The sequence below is a fragment of the Amblyomma maculatum genome, chromosome 10 (assembly GCF_055883805.1).
Source record: "Amblyomma maculatum isolate TAMU_Amacu chromosome 10, ASM5588380v1, whole genome shotgun sequence".
NCBI lineage: Eukaryota > Metazoa > Arthropoda > Arachnida > Ixodida > Ixodidae > Amblyomma > Amblyomma maculatum.
The window spans coordinates 2,248,168-2,269,573 of NC_139353.1; the positions used below are offsets into that span (position 1 = coordinate 2,248,168).

General features: G+C 49.7%; 1 protein-coding gene across 3 annotated transcripts in view; it reads left to right on the forward strand.

Moving 5' to 3' along the window:
- The window catches only part of numb (NUMB endocytic adaptor protein), a 107,206-nt gene that overhangs the window by 48,944 nt on the left and 36,856 nt on the right, over positions 1 to 21,406 (forward strand). Inside the window, exon 1 of one of the 3 annotated variants that reach the window (XM_084581717.1) lies at positions 5,821 to 6,904. The exons of 1 other annotated variant lie outside the window; for it this stretch is intronic. In XM_084581717.1, the coding sequence (XP_084437843.1) occupies positions 6,787 to 6,904 (118 nt within the window). In that variant the 5' untranslated portion in view covers positions 5,821 to 6,786. Of the gene's footprint in view, positions 1 to 5,820; positions 6,905 to 21,406 lie in introns of those variants that run through there. One more of the 3 variants, XM_084581718.1, reaches the window with a different exon arrangement.

Sequence of the window (21,406 nt, forward strand, 5' to 3'; positions counted from 1 at the left end):
TGTTGCGTTGTTCAAGGTGCTCAGACAGCCGATCCCGCACCATCGTCTCCTTCAATTTGCCTACACGCGAGGTGAGAGAGATGAGTCGGAGGTTGTCCGTGTCGACTGGTTTCCCAGCTTTGGGAATAAAGGTGACGAGCGCCGTCTTCCATTCAATGGGAAGGGGGACTGCGTCCAAGCAGCTCTCCCGTGGCTCTGCTTTGCATTCGGCTCACAGATTGTTCGTGGGACCCGCCATTGCGGCCGTTCAGTAGAACCATCGGTTCTCGCCCGGACACCACTGCAGCGTTTACGCATCGCAGTGTGGCTGGATCTACGCGGGAGAGGAAAGAGGAGGTTCGCTCAAACTACGGCTCTGGCATTGAAACCGAGGAGGCGTTGTCCCAGCCCGTGAACTTGCCTATAAGCGCCGCCGTTGGCAAAGTATGCCACTATGTATTACTGTTTCCTGGAACGAACCCCTCTCTTTTTCTTTTTTCGGTGGCAGGGCTGTGTGGCCGTGTCTCCGGAACGGCAGCCGCTTGCGCGCGCCACGAATATTTCTGGCGATGACGTCTAGTTCGCGCGCGCTGCGGTTGTGGCCTTTTCTACCCGTCTCCCTATTTTCGCGCTTTCCGCGCGCTCACCGGCAAGCATGTTGTGTGCGTGCGTGTCTCTCGTGTTGGTCGGTGCCTGAACCGTCGATGCTCAGGAGCGCCATATCTCTTAACGACCTGTTTGCTGATGCTTGGTATCTGCTGCCTGTGCTTGCATGTTCTCTTTTCTTGCCATTGCCTGCACTGATAAGCACATCGTCGAAGCTCTGAAATATGACGATTCTGCGCACCACATTCGCTTGTGTCTGTCGCGTCCTGCGGATTCGTTGGCCGTCGTAAGCACTGGGCAATTTGTGGCTCTAGTGATTGATATTTGGTGTGCGTGAGATGAACTCATTGTAATTAATCGATGAATTCAAGAAATGAAAAAAAAAATGGAAAAAGCTGATCGAAATGTGTCAGAATGCTCAGAATGAAAAGGCAATGCGTGATGATGCTGAGAAACTGTGTGTAATTTTTCCAATTAATTAATTGAAATAATTTAAGAAATCCGTTCAGAGATGTCAAACTGCTCAGAATGAAAGCCGGTGTTTGCCGATTCGATGTATCGGTGCATAAAAATGATAAAGAAAAAAGAAATTGCAAAATTAAGAAGAAAGTTAAAAGTAATGGGTAAAGGAAGGGATGAAAAGTAAAAAAAAAAAAAATGTCCGTGTGTGTGAAACGCTATCGCTTAAGTGTCCTCCTACTTTTTCTCTTCTTTTTTTTCGCAGCTGCCAGCAGTCCAAGCGCGTGAATTATACGGCGACACGAAACGAGCTCAACACATGGAACAGCAGTTTCGTTTGCGTCTTGTTCGCGGTAATTCGTACGCGTGTTTTCGTATTAGAGACAACCGCCCAAAAGCAGCGATTAGCTTTAATAGCCATTAAAGTTGGTCTCGTTTCTTTTTTCTTCGGTCTGCAAGATGTCACAGTGCCGCCCAGTGTGAATGCACAAGTTTAGACGACGTAATAGCGATTCCGTGGCTAAGCCAGCAACTTCTCTGCCTACTTAATTGAGCGCAGATAAAGAATAAAATTGAAGCTTTATAAGTTCTCAAATTTCCAGGGTTATGAAAGAAGGTTGGTGTTTACCCGAACGTCGCGGGCGTCCGTTGACGCGAGCTATTTTTAAACTTCCGGGTCGTAATGGTGCCTAGCGCATTTGCTTGAGCGCACAGACGCGGGATATCGCTTCCTGATCGCTCGAGGCAGCTCTCTTCAGTAAAACAGAGCGAAGAGAAAGGGCACCACTCGAGTTTCCTCCATTGTTGGTTTGGGTTTAAAGGGGCACAGTGATGTTCGTGTGGCCGCTAATTCCAGCCAACTTCTAGGTTCTTTGCACCGTGTCGATGTCAGTTCAAAAAGAATTACAAAAATCGGCGCGCGGAAACGAGACTTCTTCGGTTTATAAAATTTTGAATAGAAGAAAAAAAAATTACGGGGGGCTTTAGCAACTGATAAAGTGAAAGACGAAAGCCTGAGTGCCGCACTCTGCTACGCAACTGGCACTTAGTGGTGATTAATTAGTCAGTCATTAAGTATGAAATTGATCACTTAGTTACTCATAACGTAGTTAATTGATACATTACTTAATTAGTCATTAGATTACTAATTAATTAATTGGTCACAAATTAGTAACTGATCATTGATTGACATATTGCCATATAAGGCACCATTCGCGCATACTGTTGTAGTGCTCTATGATTGGTCGAGACCTCAATGACGTCATCCCGCATCGGCCAATCGTCCGCCGCAAAAGCGGGACACATTTTGTCCACGACAACATGAACCATTAAAGGCTTTCGCCATAAAAACAACGGCGCGTCCGAGCTAGTGTGAGAGGAAGCCCCTCTCCCATTTCGCTCGCCCAGCGCCCGGAACCTATGAGAAACGCAGCGCAGCGTATCGGAAGCTATCCACCATGGTTGCCTGTCCAACTCAACCTGTAGCCGCGCTTTTCGGCAGCGTCGTTACCATGGTAACAGCAACCACATGTGTTGCAGGAACTCGCCGGAACGCCGCTTTGGCGTTCCGCCGGCGTCCATCGCTGGTGCTGCCACGGATCACTCGAGCGCTACTTATGAGAAAACTCGAGAACAAGTGTGAAGTCGGAGACGGGGGAGGGGCGTAAAGAAGCTAAGGCGAAGCTTACCATGTACATATGTACAGGGTCAGCAAGGAGATCCCTGGGCTGCTGGCGTTGTTGTGGCTGCAAGAAGAAGGAAAAGAAAATGCACGGGCCTGCTACTGGCTCTTTAGCTGAGCCACCTCCGCTGCCTCGTGCGGACAGAAGAAGAAGAAAGTAGAGAAGAAAAGGGAGAGGAATATGCGCGCTGGCAACAGCCGTCGTCCACCACCTAAGCGGTGGCGGGTGCAATAACGGCCTACAACAGATAAAAATTCGGTGGCTGGCTAGCCCCTCCCGCAAGCGGCGTTGGCCTACATACAGTCCCAGCCCCGTAGGGCCAGGAACAGCCACCCTTCAGGCTGCTGGCGGAAGCCCGCTGTGGAGTGCTGCGAACTCGGCTGTGGCGAGCGCGCTTCACGAGCGATCTCTACACAACTTGCGCCATCTGTGGAACATTGGCAGAAACGATCAGCCACGTGATTTTGAACTACAGTGATTTTACCGACCTCCGAACGTTTTTAGCTGCCTTGGGATGTGAGGAGCCTGCGGGGGTGAAGCTATCTTTGCAATCACTTCAAGAACAACACCTCATTTGTTTTCTGCACAGTAACTTGAAGAGCATTCCATTGTAAAATTTGAAGTGCGTGCCCAACCAATCAGCGCCCAAGCGAGAAGAAAACGTCATATCCGTTAACGAATTTAGGCGTGTCGCTCACATCGGTGCCAAAACGCTGATTATTGAAACAAAATATTAGGCGCTACGATGTCGCCGTTGGGGTTGGGGAAGGCGTAAAGAACCTAGAGGCCGGCTGGAAATAGTGGTTTGGCGAACGTCACGATAACCAAAACGCGAAAATATCCTCTCCAACGTACCACAGCTTACTTAGAGTTACAAAATAGGGTAGATGGCGCGCGTGACAGTTTAAACGTCGCGCTGTTTGGAACAAAACCTGGACCCTCTTTTTTCCTCTGCTGTTAATCTAAGGGAATAGAGCCGTGGCGGGGAGCTATTTTTGCGGCTTCTGTTCGTGCGCTACAATTGTCGATTCCAGACATGAATGTAATTGAATTACAGTAATGAAATTACTGTAATTTAATTATTTTCTCGGTAATTTGTAATGTAATGAATTACTTTTTCAGTTTGGTAATTTAGTAATGTAGTAAATTACTTTTTAGTAGTAATTTCGCAGCAAAGTAATTAATTCCTCTCGAAATTACTTTGACTAAAGTGCGCCATCACTCCTTCAATAGACAACAAAGTAGAGTGCGCGAAAGCAGGAACGACGTGCTGCAATCCGAAGCCAGCGTAACGGATCGGCAAAAGGAGACAGAATTGAGCAGAACTAGAATACTCTGGAGAACAAGTTGTTTTGTTTAATAGCTTTACTTAGTATTTGCATTTGTGGAAACTAGAAAGTAATTTCAAAATAATTGAATTACTCAGTAGAAGTAATTGTAATGTAATTTTATTACTTTTGGGGGAGCAGTAATGAGATGTAATTTAATTACTTTTCTGCGATCTTCAGCAAAGTAATTAGTAATGTAATTTAATTCCTTTTCGAAAGTAATTTTGCCATGTATGGTCGATTCACACTTGGAAACATCGGTTGGTCGAAACATCCTCTTTTCAGGTGACTGGCACAGAAGACACATGCATTCGTATTCTCTTAAGACGGCGTTCTAGCTATAATTATTTTGACCCTATTTTCTCAATGGAGTCATGAAAACGAAAGAAGGGCTATTTTATGCTTCTTGTGTACAGGGCGAGCCACACTTAGCGAGGTAGCCAGGTACTACCTGCGTTGTGCATCTAATCCGTTCACGAATCAATATAGAGTGTCGCATGAGAGTTTTCTACAACCGGATTGGGCGCATCCACTCTGTGATTTATCCTGTATCGTGAATAGCCGAACGAGATCTGCGGCATCCATTTCGTTATTACCCGACCTAAACCCCTTCCTCTGTCGGCATCGAACAACCACTTTTGCCCTTCCTACTGGCATCCATTTGTTCACGTGATTCGTAAGGTTTTTCTTATGGAACGGGCTTTGCGCACGCTTGTCCTGACTCAGGATTTCGACGTTCCTTGTCTGAGTAAACGTTTCACGGCGTGCTTGAGCATTTGCGCACCGCTAGGTTAACCTGCGGGAGCTTTGGTGCGCATGCAATTGAGTTCTGCCTCCTCCCTTGCAGCGCATCGGGCGGTGATGTCGACACCTGTGAGCGAATAGATTATTGGCGGGCCGCTGCTTCCTTCGCTTGACGTCCACGAGCGTATGTTGCGGCGTGACGCCGCGGCGCAGTCACGTGGTCATCCTTGGACCAAGGCCGCCCAGTATTCTCCGCACATGTCGCATTTTTCGCCCCTCAACGGACTACATTCCCTCTCCCAGAACAGCACCTCCTCCGCTGCTCGTGTGGAGAGCTTTCGGTTTCTTCGTGTTTTCATCGCGCGCATTTGCTTCCTTCCCTCGACTTCTTTTTTGTATGTTACTTTTTATATTTTTTCCCCCTCTTGGTTTGTGGTGTGTCCCGCTGGCTGCATTTTGAGCAAATGTAGGCCGAATGAAACGTCGCTCATTGCGTCCAGTTGTGTGCGCGTGCGCTTGCGCTCTCGGGCTCCGAGGCCTCTGATTCAAGACGTTCTAATTCTAAAGCCAGCCGCCGTAAGAAAAAAAAAACGAAAAAAAAAAAAAAAAAGACTGAACACGGGAACCTCGTTTCTAGGCGCTCGCGGGTGTGTAGTAATGCTGGTGGTGTTCGTCTTGAGCACAGCTCCGTGCGTCGGTTTCGGCCATTGTCTGGCGTTTGGCGGCGTCGTCTCCTTTCTTGTCTGCTCAGCTGCAGCTGATCGCCGCCGGCGGCCGTTCGTCACGGCTGGGCCGTTTGTGGTGGTTGTGGTGAGCAGCAGCTCTCTGCCTGCCGCTGAGATTGAGATCGGCCGCCCCCCTTTCTCTCTTGGATGTTGCCAGGACGGTGAGGGAGCAGCAACGCTCAATGAGGGAGGGAGACTGGAGGCGCAACTTTTTGCATATCTTTTCTCCGCTTCTTTCCTGGTCGGGCGACCGCGTGAGAATCTTGAGCAGCGGACGCCGACGTGAGAGGGCGAACGGCGGGGACCGCCCCACCACCGCGGGTTTCGCCGTTGCCTCCTGTGCTTCGTGCGCGCGAGCGTGTGCCTCGTTGCTGCTAAGTTGCTGCTGCTACATCGCCTGCTACACTCGGAAGAACCGTCTTCTTGCCGTGGGCTACTGAGAACTGCTTTCACTGTTTCTGCTTCTCTTTGGCCTGCTACTTGTTGCCTACAAACGGTCGTCTGCTGTTGGCCCCTCGTGTCGTCTGCCGCGGCTGACGTGTGCCATCTGCAGCGGCGCCTTCACATTGGACGACGATCGACTGCAGCTCGATCGCGGATCGTTCCTGTTTGTGAAAAAAACGGCTGCTCTCCTGCCCCCATCGCCGCGTTGCAGCGAGCGGGGAATCCGACTGCAACGAACGAACGTGCATCGCGTCCGGCCGGATTTTATTATTATTTTATGCTGCGCGTGCTGTAGCGCATTCGTTTCGCCCGCCTGTGCCGCCGCCCCGTCTAGCCTCATTTTCATCGGCCTCGCCAGCGACACCGCCTACGTCAAAGCGGCGGCCGCTGTTCTCGACTAACGAAGACAGTCAGCGAGGCATGATCGTCGCACGACGACGGCGCCGGACTGGCGCTGCGTTTTGACCGCGGAAGGGAGCAGACGAACCGAGATCGTCTGCATTCGACTGTTGTCGTTTAGGCCTCACTCGTCGGCTCGAACGGGTTGCTCGTTTTGACGTTTCTGCTCCCTCTGCAGTTTGTGCAGTGGGTGTTTCGTGCGCGGTGTTCTTTGCGCGTCTTCCTAGTGTGGCAACGCCTACCTCGCTTTCGCGGAAACCCTTTCCTCTTCCGATGTTTGTGGTCGGAGTGTTAGTAACATCATGGATTCCTCCCATTATTGATTTCTCGGAGAACCTTGTTGAGAAGTGCGTCGACCCCCACGTGTGACGACGTGTCGAGTGACCTAATCAGAGTGTTTGATCCTGCTGATTTTCGACCATGGGGCAACCGCACAGCCGAGGAGCGTCCGGTATGGGATACACCAATCAGGGCGGATCACCGGAACTCAGGCCGCGCCGGCATTCCACGCGCTTGTCGGCTCGGCGGGCCCGTGTTGGTGAGTTCTTTTTAAACGCGCAGGCATGCTGACGCGTGTACTACGTAGGTAGTACCTGCACAGACGTTTTCTTCTTCTTCCTTTTTATTATCTTGTACAACTTTGAAGCTTGCACGACGGAATTTTCGCTGCCCGCTTTCGAAATACCGCCGAAGCTCAGTAGAGGTCCCATGGCACCACTAGTTGCCTAATACTGTATCACGTACGTCCGATATGCGCATCTGAACACCGGTATGATGTAAGCAGCCAACATATCATGTACGATAAGGAGTACGTGCACGATTACTTGTGATCGATGACGCGTACTGCGGTTTATATATATATATATATTTTTTTTTTCTCCACACGTTGCGGCGAGTGTAACCTGCGCATCATTCGACCTTTACTGAAATGCTGACCTCCGGGCGACAGTGAGAGTTCAGTCTCCAACAACCGTGCATACATTGGTGAAGTTCAGTCATGGGCGCGGTTGGAGTGAACACCGCCTAATCCCAGTTTCAGCTTCGATAAAAGATGCGCGATGTACGCGGCACTTTTGTAGGAATAATGATTTTTCCAAAATGGATTGAATCGGATACCTGCCCGATTAATCACTGCTTCAGCGTAAAAGAAGACGAACCCCTCCCACACATCCCTAATCTTCCAATAAAGATTAGTCGTTAACCACGATGGCGTGTTGTGACCTGCGTTCGACCTCTGTGAGGGCCAAAGCGATGTTTGCTTCGTTCAGTACACGTCAAGTAAACGGCGTGACATCCACGATATGGCCTTTTTCAATAGTGGTTTGTATTAGGTTCTCTCCTGACATGCGGGGATTATTTATACCTTGACGAGATTTCCACTTCTGGTGATCGGTTAAAAAAGGCTGTTCGTTCGACTCCTCTGTTGTGGGAGAAAGCAGTTTCTTTTACATGCTTCTCACTCATTTAACATCTTTTCAAATTCGATGCATGTTCTCCTCGTGCATGGATTCGTATTGCTCGTTCCTTAATTGCCGTAACGTAAGCAAACAAATCCATTCAGAGGGTGCCGTGTATACTGTATCCTGGTGACAGCAACCGTTTAGTCGCGCGCTACACGTCTCGTCGTCGCGTCAGATTTCCGGGCTATCGTCGAGGGTTGCGGATGCGGCTTGTTTCCTGTGAACAGGCGAGGTCCGACCTTTCACTCGGGGAATGGGGGTCATTCTGTAGACTACGAGTGAAGCGCACGCATTGTCTTTGCCTGCTGCCCCCTCTCGCTCAGAGGAAGCCTCGGATCTTCCACAGCATGCGACGCGCCAGTGTCAACAGTCGGTTTCCACTTATCGCAGAGGGTGGCCATGATGTTTGAGCGTCTCGCCGATTCGCCGTCACGGCGTCTTTTCCAAATGACTCGGATTTCAAGTTTCGCTTTTGGCTGCGAGCCGAAACTGTGTGGTAGCACCAATACGAGTCTGCGCTGGTGCAACCCTTTAGGCCGTCATTCGCTGTCAGCCAGGACTTTGATAACCTCGCCAATGCACAACCTTCCGCATTAGGGCAAAGTTGACGTCACTTCCGGTAACTCATGCCTGCGTCATGCTAAAGCGGATTAATTACGCCCGAACGATGGAGGCCCAAAAGTCAGGCAGCCAGTTTTCTGTTGCACAGCTAAAGCGTAGGTCAGAAGAGTGAAATAACTTCCTCTCTCGTTTTTTTAAAACGCTGTAGTGAAATAAGATATGAAGATTAGATCGCAGTGTTTCAAGTGTGCTGTGATTTTACAGCGACAGGGAGAATCGGATATATATATTATGACGCAAATACCATTTTGTGGTCGGGGAGCTGCGTCTGAGCCACGCCACAATGCACTCCCAGTTTTAAGGCCGACCCACTTGGAGCGATTTTCCCGCGGAAAACCTTGCTAACTGCCCCCCGGCGGCCGTTCGCCGGCTATCAAGCCGGGCCAGATATTTTCGCCGGCGGCCGGGCGAATGGCGCGCTCCTGGGCGCGACCACCATGAGATGTGCAGCTCCGAGTCGTGCGCGCCGACGATACGAAAAACTTGAGAAAAGTGTGCTAAAGTTTGTTGTTTCCGTAAATAATAAGCGAAATGTCAACATTGAATCCTTCCTGAGGGTCGCTGAGCCGCACCGAGTGCGACAGCTGCGATGCAAGCAAGGTTCTGCTGCCGCCGTTGCGGCACGGCTGCTCCACGCTGCCTCTAGCTGAGCCGAAATTATTCATAATTTGCTTTTATTGTTAGAGAATAGGATTAAGATTTAGGCAGTTCTATGAGTAGACCATTTACAATAGCACGAAGCGCCGTTTCCGCTTTGGTAAGGTCCCGCCATAAGGTGCTGTGAGCGTTGCGATTTTGACTACCCTGATGATACAGCTGAAGCGGGAGCTTTTTCGACGTTCCGCTCAACACTGGCTCAAACCCTGCTTCAGAGAGACGCTGTTGCTGTGGCGTCGGACGTATACTCTGAGGCTGTATTTTAAGTGTTGCTCTGGATATGCAATTTACTGTGCCTTGTTGACCCTAGTCGTGAAAGTTCGCTCCATGTGGTTGGCCCTTTAAGCTCCTAGCTTTCAGTGCCAGCTGAAATTCTCAGACCAGCGCAGGTGCACACCATGCAAGGGAATGAATGAATGAAGGGCTGACTCTCGGCCGCTGTTTGGGTAATTAGAGAGTTAGGAGGGATGGGAGTCTATAGCTTCGTCTTCGCAGTTCTTCAAGCTGTTTCTCGTTGCTTGCCGTGCTGCCGATCTTCGCGCTGTAAATGGACCTCTCTCACTCGAAGCAGGCCGCTCTCTCTGCCGTATGTAGCAATGGAATATTGTGGGGCACCTGTACACGAGTTCTCTGACCGCGACCTGAAAGACATCGAAATGCGAGGAAATAATAAAAAAAAAAGCAAAAGAAACGCATCACACCTTTATCGTAAAAACTTTGAAAGGAACGTCTTTTCTGCGTCGAAAGAACTCGGGTATCGCTAACACATTCTGGCCCAGCTCTGAATATAATATGCGCCTTTATTGTTTGAGTGGTGGTTTTTAATTTGTTTCTGCTCACAGTTCTCACCCCCGAAAACGTCGGTGTACAATCCTTGCAATGCAGTACTCGACAAAGTTAGCATCTTTTCTATTCCTTAGGTCTCCCTCAGCCGATCGTTGATGCAACGCCCTGTCTGCCCGCTTGCCACACGTCAAGGAGATTTCATACATAATGCCTCTTTTTACACTTCAAGCCTTACTTTGTTTAGGCTGAGGAAGGGTTATTGCCTTCTTGCCAGTTCCGGGCTTCAACTTGAAGAGCGTTTCAACAACGGCGACGACAGCCGACCCAGGGAAACCGGCGGCCTAAGTAGTTCTTTTTGTGCTCTGGGAATATACGACCAGCAAACGTGAACCTAATTATTGAAATGCAAGAACTGCCGGCTGGGTCCGACCGGGAGCTCGTACTTTCCCCCTGCCACGAAGTACACTGATGAGTGTATCCTCATTGGGAATAATGGCACAGTGCTGTTTGTTTAAAACTATTAAAAGTGTTCACACAGTGAAACACTTTTCGAACACAGGATTGCTTAAAATGGTCGCGTAAATGGCGATCAATGCTAGCTAAAAAGACATCACATAAAACAGGGGCAGCACATAACCCAATACAAATCCCCCCCCCCCCTTTTTTTTTTCTTTTTGCAGATAAAACTTATTGTCAAAGGCGATAAACGTACTACATAGATAAAGTTCTAAAAGCGCTAAAAAGTGTTTACAGTCATCCCCAAAGCACTCTGAAACGGAACGGGTCCGTTATCATCAGTACATTCCTTGACAGCAGCAAGCAGTTCTGGATGCGGAACGGGAAAGAAAAGGTCATGAGCGTCAACCGAAAAGGCGTATATTGTACCTTGGTTGCCCTCTAGAAACTGAACTACATACGTAGAACTGCTCATGTTAAAAGGATCATTAATCAGGAGTTCATTAACACTTTTTGAAGGCCCGCTTCATTCGACCATGTGCCCCTTTCGCTTGCAGTTCTACGGAGTGGTGGTGCACCAAGTTTATGGGTCTTCACGCTGGAAAAACCCACCACTTTCACTGTCTGTGATTGTAGCTGTAAATGCTTACAAAAATCTGTGAATTTGCCTTTATAATCTGTGTGTCACGTTTTTTCATTGCTACGAAATTTTCTTTTTCATTAAACACGGCCACTAAACCAAATGACTTTGTCTGCCTGCAAAAGACAAAGCTCATTATCAGTAAAAAAGAAAAACAAAAGCACGATACCACCCAAACATTTTTTTTGTAGCCTTGTTGTCTTATAGCTTTTGCCAATCTATGCCATCTAAAAGGCAACGTCCTTGATTTTCCTGAGCTGCCTTTTCGGTTATGCGGGCTCACGAGGGGCACACAAGGTTCCAGACCCAATTTTGGACCTTTGTTGACAAGCAAGTTTGGGACGTTGGCAGGGACAGAAGCCCCCCACCCATCACTACAAGTTTCATCCGTCAGTCTCGCAGCTTCACTTTTGAAATGACGAAAGCCTCTTGCACAAATCAATTCCGGGTAGCGCGCAAAACATGCCGTGTACGTAGCCACTCTGAGTTTGCAAACGAGTTTAACACGGTGGAACAGCACCAAGCAAGACACTCATTTCGTTATGCAGAATCCCAGGAACCTAGTATGATATATGTCGCTCTTTCGGTGTTCGTCTGAAGCTCATTCATCTCCTGAAGAACAGAAACGCTGAGTAAAGGCAGGCCCTTTGTATATGAAATGTACTTTTGTAGAGTTATTGTTGGGCTAGTTGGTATTCTTAATTCAAGCAAAAAATGTCCTACAAATGTGTTGGTGTCCTACAAATGCTAAGGGAGCCACCACTGTATACGGTGGCTAGAAGCAAACCTTTTGGGCACTAATCTTATGACAAAGAGTGTAAAATGGGCGCAAAGTTCGCAAATGCTTAATGTGTGATGTGGGCCCCAGCAGTATGTGGTTGTCTCTCTGTAAAGTTTTTCGTATTTTTACGCACATAATATCGCTTTTCCAACCATCAGTGTCGTAAAAGGAGGGAAACATGTCCTGGTGCCTTATATGCTTAACTTAAGTGGTCATTCTCGAGAGCCGCAAGCTTAGGGCGTAACTAGTATTTACAGTTTGTTTTTAAATACTGCACAATGCAAACTGTGAGAACCCCACACATCGCTGGTGTCGATCTCTTGTGCTGTCGTGACTACTTAGCGTTTTTCCTTGTATGCGGTTCCAGTTTCTGAGTGTATAACTGAACTGCCATTACGTGATAGACAGTTCGCATACACATGCTGTAAATAAAAGAAAAAAATAAGTATGCCTAAACACGTTCAAGAGCATCCTTCGTGTGCTCTTTTTATTTTGCTTGGGCTCGCGTTCCTTTTTATCAAGCTTGAATTAAAGCTTTTGGGCTGATCAGTACTCGCAATCCTGATTGAACGGCTTCGTTGGCGTGATCGCGGGCGGTAGATTCGCACGCCATATATCTTCGTCAGGCGGAAGCGTTGTCTCTTCTCCGATTCATGTCCGCTGACCTTCGTGCCGCTTCGTCTGTTGGCGGAAAGGTCCTCATGCGTCGTCCCTATACTCTCCTCTTGCTCATTTGGCCATCGTCTGAAGACAATCCCCGGAAGCGGCCGAAGGGTGACATGGGTTGGAGGCGTGCTTGCATAATGAATTCGTACGCCGGTTCAACGGCGGAGTAGAATCTCGTTTTACCGTAGTCACCTAATTGGGTGTTCCCGTTTTAAGGAACTGGCACTTTGGTCTAAGATACGTACTGCCTTGGATTGGTTCGCCGCGTAACTCGAAACATATTTTCCCCGCCGGGGTGGCGCAGGGGTTAGGGCGCTCGACTACTGTGCCCAAGGATGCAGGATCGAATCCCGGCCTCGGCGGCCCGTGTGCGGTGCACGTTAAAGAACCCCAGGTGGTCGAAATTTCCGCAGTCCTCATAGCCCGATTAGCTTTGGGCCACAAACCAAACGAAACAAATTTTATTTCCTCGTGAGTTCGAAATAACCAAATTCGACTATCCGAGCCTTCCTAAATGTTGATATATTTATTTTTTCTAAATGTCGTACGGTTATTGAGCCGCCCAGCGACGACGCAGGCGTGCGGATTCCTACCTCGGGATGTCAATAAAGGCTTCTTGCGCACTCTGTTTTGGCGCTGCTCTCCTTAAAGAGCAACTGCAGCACTTTTCGAGAATTTCGCGATATTCGACGATTCAAGTCTACACAGGTCGTAGGTAATGCATGTAAAGTGTTTTTGCTCTAGCATTTAAACTGATGGTGTAATCGACGATTAAAACTCGAGCTTCTCCTCACACCACAGAAGTTTGCGGAGAAGTTCGGTGATGACGTCACGGATGGTACCATTTCTGATGTGCTTTGCCTTCGCCCACGTCCTGCTGCGCATTTTCTGACGGTGCTAATCGACATTTCTAGGGCTTTGTTTTCGGCAGCCTTGTTTTTATTTCTTCAAACCAAGTGTGTCTATGCAGAAAACGTACTGGTACAGTCAATGACGTCATCATGCGTCGCTGAGCAGTGCAGTGAAGCCTGATAGCCGTTGCAGAGTTAATCGCTAATTGCGCCATTGTTTCAAATGCTAGCGCCAAAATATTTCGCATGCTTTAAGTGGAAGCTATAATCATTAAACCTCTCGAAAATCATCGAAATCTAAAACCGATGGGAAAACGTCGGCGTCCACGTTTTTCTTTAATAAAATGTTTTCTTCTGTAAGTTGTTCGCCGGACGCCACTTATGCACGCGCTGCATCTCTTGAGGTCAGCCAGCTGTGTCGCGGCTCGGTCGAATGGAAAAGGTCGTACGTGCGGTCGCTCTCTCTCTCTCTGGCAGCGCCGGAGACGCCGACGTTGGTTGCGCCTGACCCCCTTTTGTTGTCCAATACGTAAAGCCGCACGGCGCAGCCCGAATCGGTGTGCAGTCGGCAGCGGCGCTTTGTGAGCGGATATAAGGCGCCTTTTCGACCGTGGCTGGGATATTTCTCGCTATTCATATACGTAAACGTCCGATTTTTAACAGCAATTGTGGTTTTCCCGAATTCCTGTTATATCTCAGTGCCGTCTTGCGCACCGACACAAATCTTCCTCGTATACACTCTTTTGCTTATCGTTAATTAATAAACAATAAACAAAATAGCATAGGGGATAAATAAAAGTTCGAGGACACTTTGGCGACTAAAGTGATGAAAGCCTGAGTGCTGCATTCTGCTAGGCGACTGTTGCGCATGCAGCGATGAATGCTGCTACGAGTAAAGCGAGCGAGTACTCTTTCACATTCTGCGAATGCATTTATGCTCATAATTGTATCTTCGCAGTCGTTCTACGTTTACTGTTGTGCGGTTGATTTTGCTGGACGCGCTGCAATAATTACACAGTTATCACGAATTAGCAATTAATTATTCAGTCATTGATTAGTAATTCTTATTTCATTAGTTAGTAATTATTTGATTAGTTAATAATTAAATGATCATTGATTAGTAATCAATAATTGACTGGCATATGGCCATATACGTCACGCATTCGCGCATACTGTGATGGTGCTCTGTGAATGGTCAAGACCTCCATGACGTCATCCCGTCTCGACCATTCAGAGCCGCCGCAAAAGCGTGACACTTTTGCTGACGACAACGATGAGGCAGTGAAGGCTTTTGCCTTAAAACAGGGATGATCACCCACTTAAGAGTAGCCTAGAACTGCTAACAGGGAAATAAGCAACTTCCCTTCTCAAAACTGCAGGAACACTGCACTTTCGGCAAGCGGGCCGCGATGTAATTCGGGTCTGTTTTTATCGTAGCTGAAGCTGTGCATTAAAACTATTTAGGAGCTTTTGCATATTTCTCGGCGACAGTGGCGGCCCCACTTGGTCGCGTCCTGGCGTAGCGTAGCGAGGATCAGTAGCCGCAGAGAGTATGGGCAGCTGCACCAATGCGGGGTGTGCCTGAAAGTCGAGCAGTATTGTGCCGCTTTACGGCTTGCGATACAGTGAGGATAAAAAAAAAATTCTATTCCTCGACACTAACAGCGAGGGGCTTTCGCTTGCCAAGTGTACCGGCAGTAGCTTTCATCTGCCCATTGTCGAAAGAGTGATGCTTTTTGTCGCGCCTTCTATTTTACGCTCTTGGCAGCTTGTTCCTTATTTGAGGCCGCTTTGGTTCGCTGCCTTGAAGAGGACCTATATGCGGAGGGCCACTTGCGTTTTGTCCTGAGGAGAAGTAAGTCATACCGAAGAGACACACCGCGGAAAAAAAAAAGTCTAATCTCCTGCCTTTTATGCAGCGGCATTAGAATTAGCGTTACACCAGAGACCTCGCTTTCTCCGTGTCGAAATTTCCTTTTTGAAGTAAGCGTCACGACTGACATCACCGCTGAATGCCATTCGGTCGGCGACGTGTGACACATGACATGGTGGTCTAGTTCGCAGGCTACAAGACGGATTTTTTGGCGGGTTACGTGACATCGACAGATTTGGCACTTTGCCTGGCATCGCTGAGTGCTGACTGGTCGCCAAGTTTTGTGACGTTGAGATGACGTGACCCTGTTTACATGGACCCGACAGCGGAGGATCGAGTTGGGGAGTTGAGTGGATTCAACCCTACCGGGTTTACATGAATCCGATCCGACGAGCACAGAATCGGCTCTGGACGAGCAGCGATTACGGTGGCACCTCGCGTTGAGGCAAAGAACTAGCAGACGGCACCCGATTCCGTTTTGTTTTTTCCCGCGCATCTCTAGCGTTTTCCGTACTGTTCTCTCTCACTGTGTCCCGACTCACCCGACAGCGTTTACATGCTTCCTGAGGCCGGGTCGAGTCCAGTCAGACTCGATCCGTCGTCTTCTCGATCCGACCAACACCTACGACCCGACCCGACCCGACCCGATGGAGTTTACATGAACCCGGTAATCGGTTTTCGACCCGATAACTCAACTCATCCCGCTCCTGTTGGGTCCATGTAAACGCCGCTCATGTTTGCAGTTGCCTACAATGTGGTAATGAAAGGCTGTATCCAAAGTCGCCTATAAGCGCTAAAAATACATTTAAAAGGTAAAAATCACCCTCTTCTCCGAGCGCTCCTCACTACCGCACGACACGAAGTATCCAGCACTTGAGAGCAGGTGCTGCTCATCACTCCCTGGTCGTGCGCTTCCGTCCGTCTCCGTGGGAGCAATTTGCAATCGCTTCTTCTTCGACGCATTTTTTTTTATTTTATTTTACCTGGCGTTATTATAACTCGCAAAGCGCTTTGCGAAATCCGCGAAAGTTGTGAGAAGAGTGTCGACACTGGTCGCCGGTAAGCGTATACGTGTAACGTTCGAGGTGGAGGTTTGGATATATGCCCCCCCCCCCCCCCCCTTTGTGTTAGGCTTTTGTTGCACGTTACTGAAAGTGAAACAACGCACGCACAGAGGTCCACGCTAACTAAAAGAAGGCCAGTTTGCGTAATACGCATTCGGTAGACGCTTGCATCCCATCAGCGTCATCTTTGACGGCTCTTTTTTCCACTGCTTCTTTGCTCCTCCTTTCTGCCCGCCGAGATATTGAAGCAGGAAGTATAGTGCACTGTTCGAGTGAAACGAACAACTGTGGCCGCTCAAGAAGCAAGTCAAAAGTTGGTGGTCGGCTTCTGCTCTTTGCTCCGCTCCCAAACATTTACTGAGCCTCTCCCCTCCTCCTAACTGCTTCCTTACCTTCTTTCTACGCTTCCGACACACGATGGGGGAGAGTGGGAGACCGTTTTCCGGGTGGGTGGCCTCATGACTGACTTCCAGGCCGCGCGCGCTTGTTTGTGCGTGCCGGTGAGAGGGAGAAACTGTGTGCGTCGACGTGACGACGCCGCTGCGTTAACCCACATCTCGATGGCCTTTCCCTCCTTCCTCGGGTGACTCTCGCTTTGCATTTTCCCGTCTTTTTAGAGAAAAGTTCCCCGAGTTCCAGGCGCCGGTCTGGTAGTTCTGAAGGAATCCGTGCCTGACGAAACAGCGTAAGAAAAAAAGAGTTGATGGGGGTTTATTGTGGGACATTTACTTGTGCCTGTGTGAATGAAGAGAAGGTGCCTGTGTGCAGTGTACTTGTGCATCCGTGGATTGATTGTCTACAGCACAGGTACGCTTCGTGCGTCATTAATAGGCCACGATGAGCTTCTTCGTGTGTTGTTGTACTCTTGGCGCACACCACTATGGCTCAATGGTTAAGACGCTCAGCTACTGAACCGGAGGATCCCAGTTCGAAACCGACCGCAGCAGCCGCGTTTCGATGGAGCCTATTTGTGCGAAAATATTTCAGAGACCTCCACTACGGCATCTCTTTCACTCCCACCTTCCTCCCTTCCCTCACTAGAAACATTTGAAAAATAAATGTCCAAGGCATGGCAGCGGGTGCACTGTTGAGTGCAGAACCCCTGCGCTGTGGTTCATGCCTGCTGTCAGGTTGCGCTTGATAATCAGGTCCGAGCTCCTCTGTTCCGAAAGGTGATAGGAGTACCGTTGCACCCAGGACATGTAGTTAGTTCTCTAGCGTTGTGGCAATGTGATATTTATACATAACTTGAGGAAAGTCACCGGTCGCGGGCTTGCTGCGCAGTAAGTTGTCTATGCGTGGTGTTAGGAACTGGCGCATGAGGGAGCCTTGTATTGGTAAACTGCTGATATTGGTTTAAATAGTGAGTGGTCGGAGGAAGTGCTGCGCTCGGATAGTGTGACCGCGAGCTAGACCGTCAACTGTCTGGTTCGCTTCCAACCCAAAGTGTGTTGGGATGATTTGGTATTTAACGTGACTGTTTTTATTCGAATAAGGTGGAGCAGTCTTTTATCGATTCTGTCGGCGAGGAGGAGGTGACAGTGTGGAGGGATGGCATTCCCGTGTATGGCGAGTGCTATTGCAGCCACTTCCGCGATGGCCGAAGATTGGGTCCAGCCACAGGTAATTGCTACCGCTGCGTTGCTATTGAGAGAAAAGCCGTTGCAAGCCTCCTCCGTCCGCGTACACTGCCCTGCAGCTTCTTCCCATTGTACGTCAGTCCACTCTTGCTTCTCTACTGCCTTCGCAGAAGTCGGACGACATGATTTTTTTTTTATGGAACTCGGAGCTACTTGTAGTCGTAGTACATGCTGGGATTTTCATTGTAGATAGCATACTGTGTAAGTCCGCTGAGTATACAGCCGACTCGCCGAAGTCTACCCCACTCCGTCTTGAGTAGGCGTTCCCACTGGGAAAGGATCCCAAGAAGCAGTTCTCTTCGAATGTGTTATGCACTTCGAGCGCGAATTCGTTTTTGGCGGTATATGGTTGGGGGTCTAGTGCATGTTTAATATCTGTACCGATGAAAACATCAGTTTGGAAAGCCTTGGAGACCCGTTTGATGATTAGCGCTGGGACCAACTTTACGGGTTCTTCCTGCACGCCGTGTCATGCGCGACACGCAGTGGGGTGAATTGAGCAGTTTGACAGCGGTCGGATTGGAGCCAAAAGTCAAGTGTTGAGTGATGCTTCTCGGTTGAGTTCTCCGTTGAATTTGGATGATGTCTTGTACCCCTTGATCGCCTTATCGTCGTGGCCCGCACCAAGCAAATAGCCCGGTGAGCATCGGCAGGTCGGTGGTCCGGTGCGCAGCCTCCGGTGCAGCAGCGCTTCTGGTTGTTCCAGACGAAGCCTGGTACTGCGCCTCAGCGAGGCACAGGAAGGACTGCTGTTGACAGCAGGACGCCACGGCGATTGGGGCAACCGCCGCAGCAGGAGGGGACCGCGATAGACTGCTGCCAAGGCAGCAGCGCGGCGGGTGGCGCTGAGGTGACCGTCAGTAGACAGCGCGCCGAGGCCCGCGAGCAGGGAGCCCACGGGGAGCTGTCCCGGAGTATCCAGGTAGCAGCAGGAGGGGGTGCCAGGATTCACGAGAACACGTGGTCCATGGCGGCGAGGTGGAGCCGCCTCGGTGCACACAAGTGGTGCTGCGAGTACGGCGGGTGGCTTGCACGTGGCAAGCATGCTGGCTTGGCTGGAAGCGCGAGCGCAGCGAGGACTGCGGCATCACAAAGATGTCAGCAGGGAGTCACCGCGACGACGAAGTCGGGCGGCAACTGGGGAGGCCGCCGGGAACTGCTGCAGCAGCAGCAGCGCGGTGGGTAGGTCGCCGGATCCACAGCACCACGTGGTCCGTGGCGATGGGGGGAGGCAGGGTTCTCGCGCCACGAGGGTGCAGCGAGAGTTAGCCAGGGTGCGTCCCAGATCCAAGGAGCTGCAGGAAGCCGCGGGCGGTTCTGCAGGCTGCTGTCCATGAAGTAGAGGGAGGGGCCGCCGCCGCCGCAGCAAACGACGGCGGCCCCGAGGAAATCCTTTTTCGAGGAGTAGGGCGCCGCGGCCGCCGAAGCGGCCCGCCGAGCTAGGCCTCTAGGAGAGGTAGCGGGTGGCCGCTGACGCGGCCGACTGCTGGGAAGACCTCCTAGTAGAAGGAACTCGCCGGCGCTGGGGAGCGCGCGACGAGCGAGGACGTACGCCTGCCGCTACGGACGGTAGCGGGCGCAGGCGAAGGAGCTCGGCGGCAGCGAAGCTGGCGCGACGATATCGCGGGAGGCGAGCAGGGACACATCCGCACACCTCGAAAGTCTGAACGAGAATGCCTGCAAGCACCACCGAATTATTTCTTGCCTAATAAATGTTGATTCCTCCTCCTCCTCGTGTATGGCTCGGTGCAATATATTATCGAAGGCGCCGCCCGACTACTGTGCCCGAGTACCCGGGTTCGAACCCGACCTCGGCGGCTGCGTTTCGATGGAGGCGAAACGAAGAGGCGTCCGTGTCCTGTGCAATGTCAGCGCACGTTAAAGATCCCCAGGCGGTCGAAATTACTCCGTAGCCCTCCACTACGGCTCCTCTTTCTCTCTTTCCACTTTCACTCCCACCTTCCTCTCTTCCCTTACGGCGCGGTTGAGGTGTCCACAGAAAACAAGTGAGACAGTTACCGTGCCCTTTTCCCTTCCTATAAATAAATCAATTATCGAAGGCGCCTTTGAGGTCGAGTGCCTTTCTAAAAAATTTTTTTTTTATTTTCCCCTTGCTTGACCTTACCTTCTCTACCATCGTACGTACTTTTTTTTTTTTTTTTCCGTAGTTACTGTTATGTAGACGTCATTCTGTACTCTCATGCAAATACCTCGGCCGACTTGCAGCATTCCCCCTCGGTTAAGGTTACTTCTAAAACCACTCACTTCTAGCCGAAAGCTTCTCGAAACGAATGACTCATTGCTGTCTAGGGAAATACTTTCAGGTGTGTGCCACACTTGAGTTTTTCTTGCGCTTTTATGCCAAAGCATTAATAGGCTACGTTGGAGAGGCCAAACCGCGGCGACTATGTATGCGAACCTTAGGGCTGTGTAGTAGAGGTGTGCACAGCGAAAGTGGGGCAGATACTGCGCCTTTCTGTTCCTGTAAACCAATTAGTAATGCAAAATCATGCTTAGTTCGTGCAAAAAAGAAACGAATAACAATTAGTGGAGGGTGAATAATAATAATAATTGAATAAATAATGATATAGTGGCAGATAAAAAGAATGAAATAACAAATGAAAGGATAGCACGCACATTAAAAATAATATAAACAAAATAAAAATAAACGATAGAAAGCAAAAAATTATTAAAACCTCAGGGCAGCATCCTTTCGCATCCTTCCAGTACAGCGTCGTGTTTGGAACCTGCCTATTTCTCTGTATTGAATTTCTTGGCGACGCAGTCGTGTTCCGGCCTTTCGCGCAGTCAGGATGAGGAGCAAGGCGGTGTTCTCTTTGGCCGTGTGTTGTTCGCTGCCAAGAATGGCCCTCTCGTTCATTCGCTCGCATATATGCTCACTCAATTCGCTCCCTGTCTTTTCTGCCCAACTTTCAGCGTTTTTTGAAAGTTTAAGGTGGCATTTCTTCTTCTTAATGTAGCCCAGAGGTAACTTCATGTTTTGTTTTGCTTTTTTTTTTTTTTTTTTCGGGAGAGAGCGCGGAAGCTTCTGCATATGCGATGTTTGTCTTGCTGCCCATCACGCTGTGTGCAGGTGAATAGCCACGCAACAACCGACGTTTATTGCAGTCCACGCCTGCTATTCGGGTGTGCGCTAAAATCCGTTCTCGATCACGCCTCTGTCCTTGCAAAAACACCGTTCGTGATCGATGGCTCGTGCAGTACGCGCTAGCACGAGTTCTTGTATGCGCCAAAGCACGGTTTCATTTCCAGAGGGCGACCTTTTCCGCTTGATAGGGGGGGGACACCTCACCGTGCGGTCACGTATGCGAGTGGCGAGAAAAGCCTGATGGCGCGGGTGGATGGGACAGAGACAAGTGGCCTTTTGCCGAGGACCGCGATTGACCTCGAGCAGCGCAAATGACCGCCTCACTCCGCTATCATTATTCGCGTGCATTTTGTTCCATTCTTGAATCCGTGTAAAGCCGAGGCTGCAGCCTATGTTGCTCTTTCACAGTCTCTTGCGAGTTTAAAATGAATTTTTA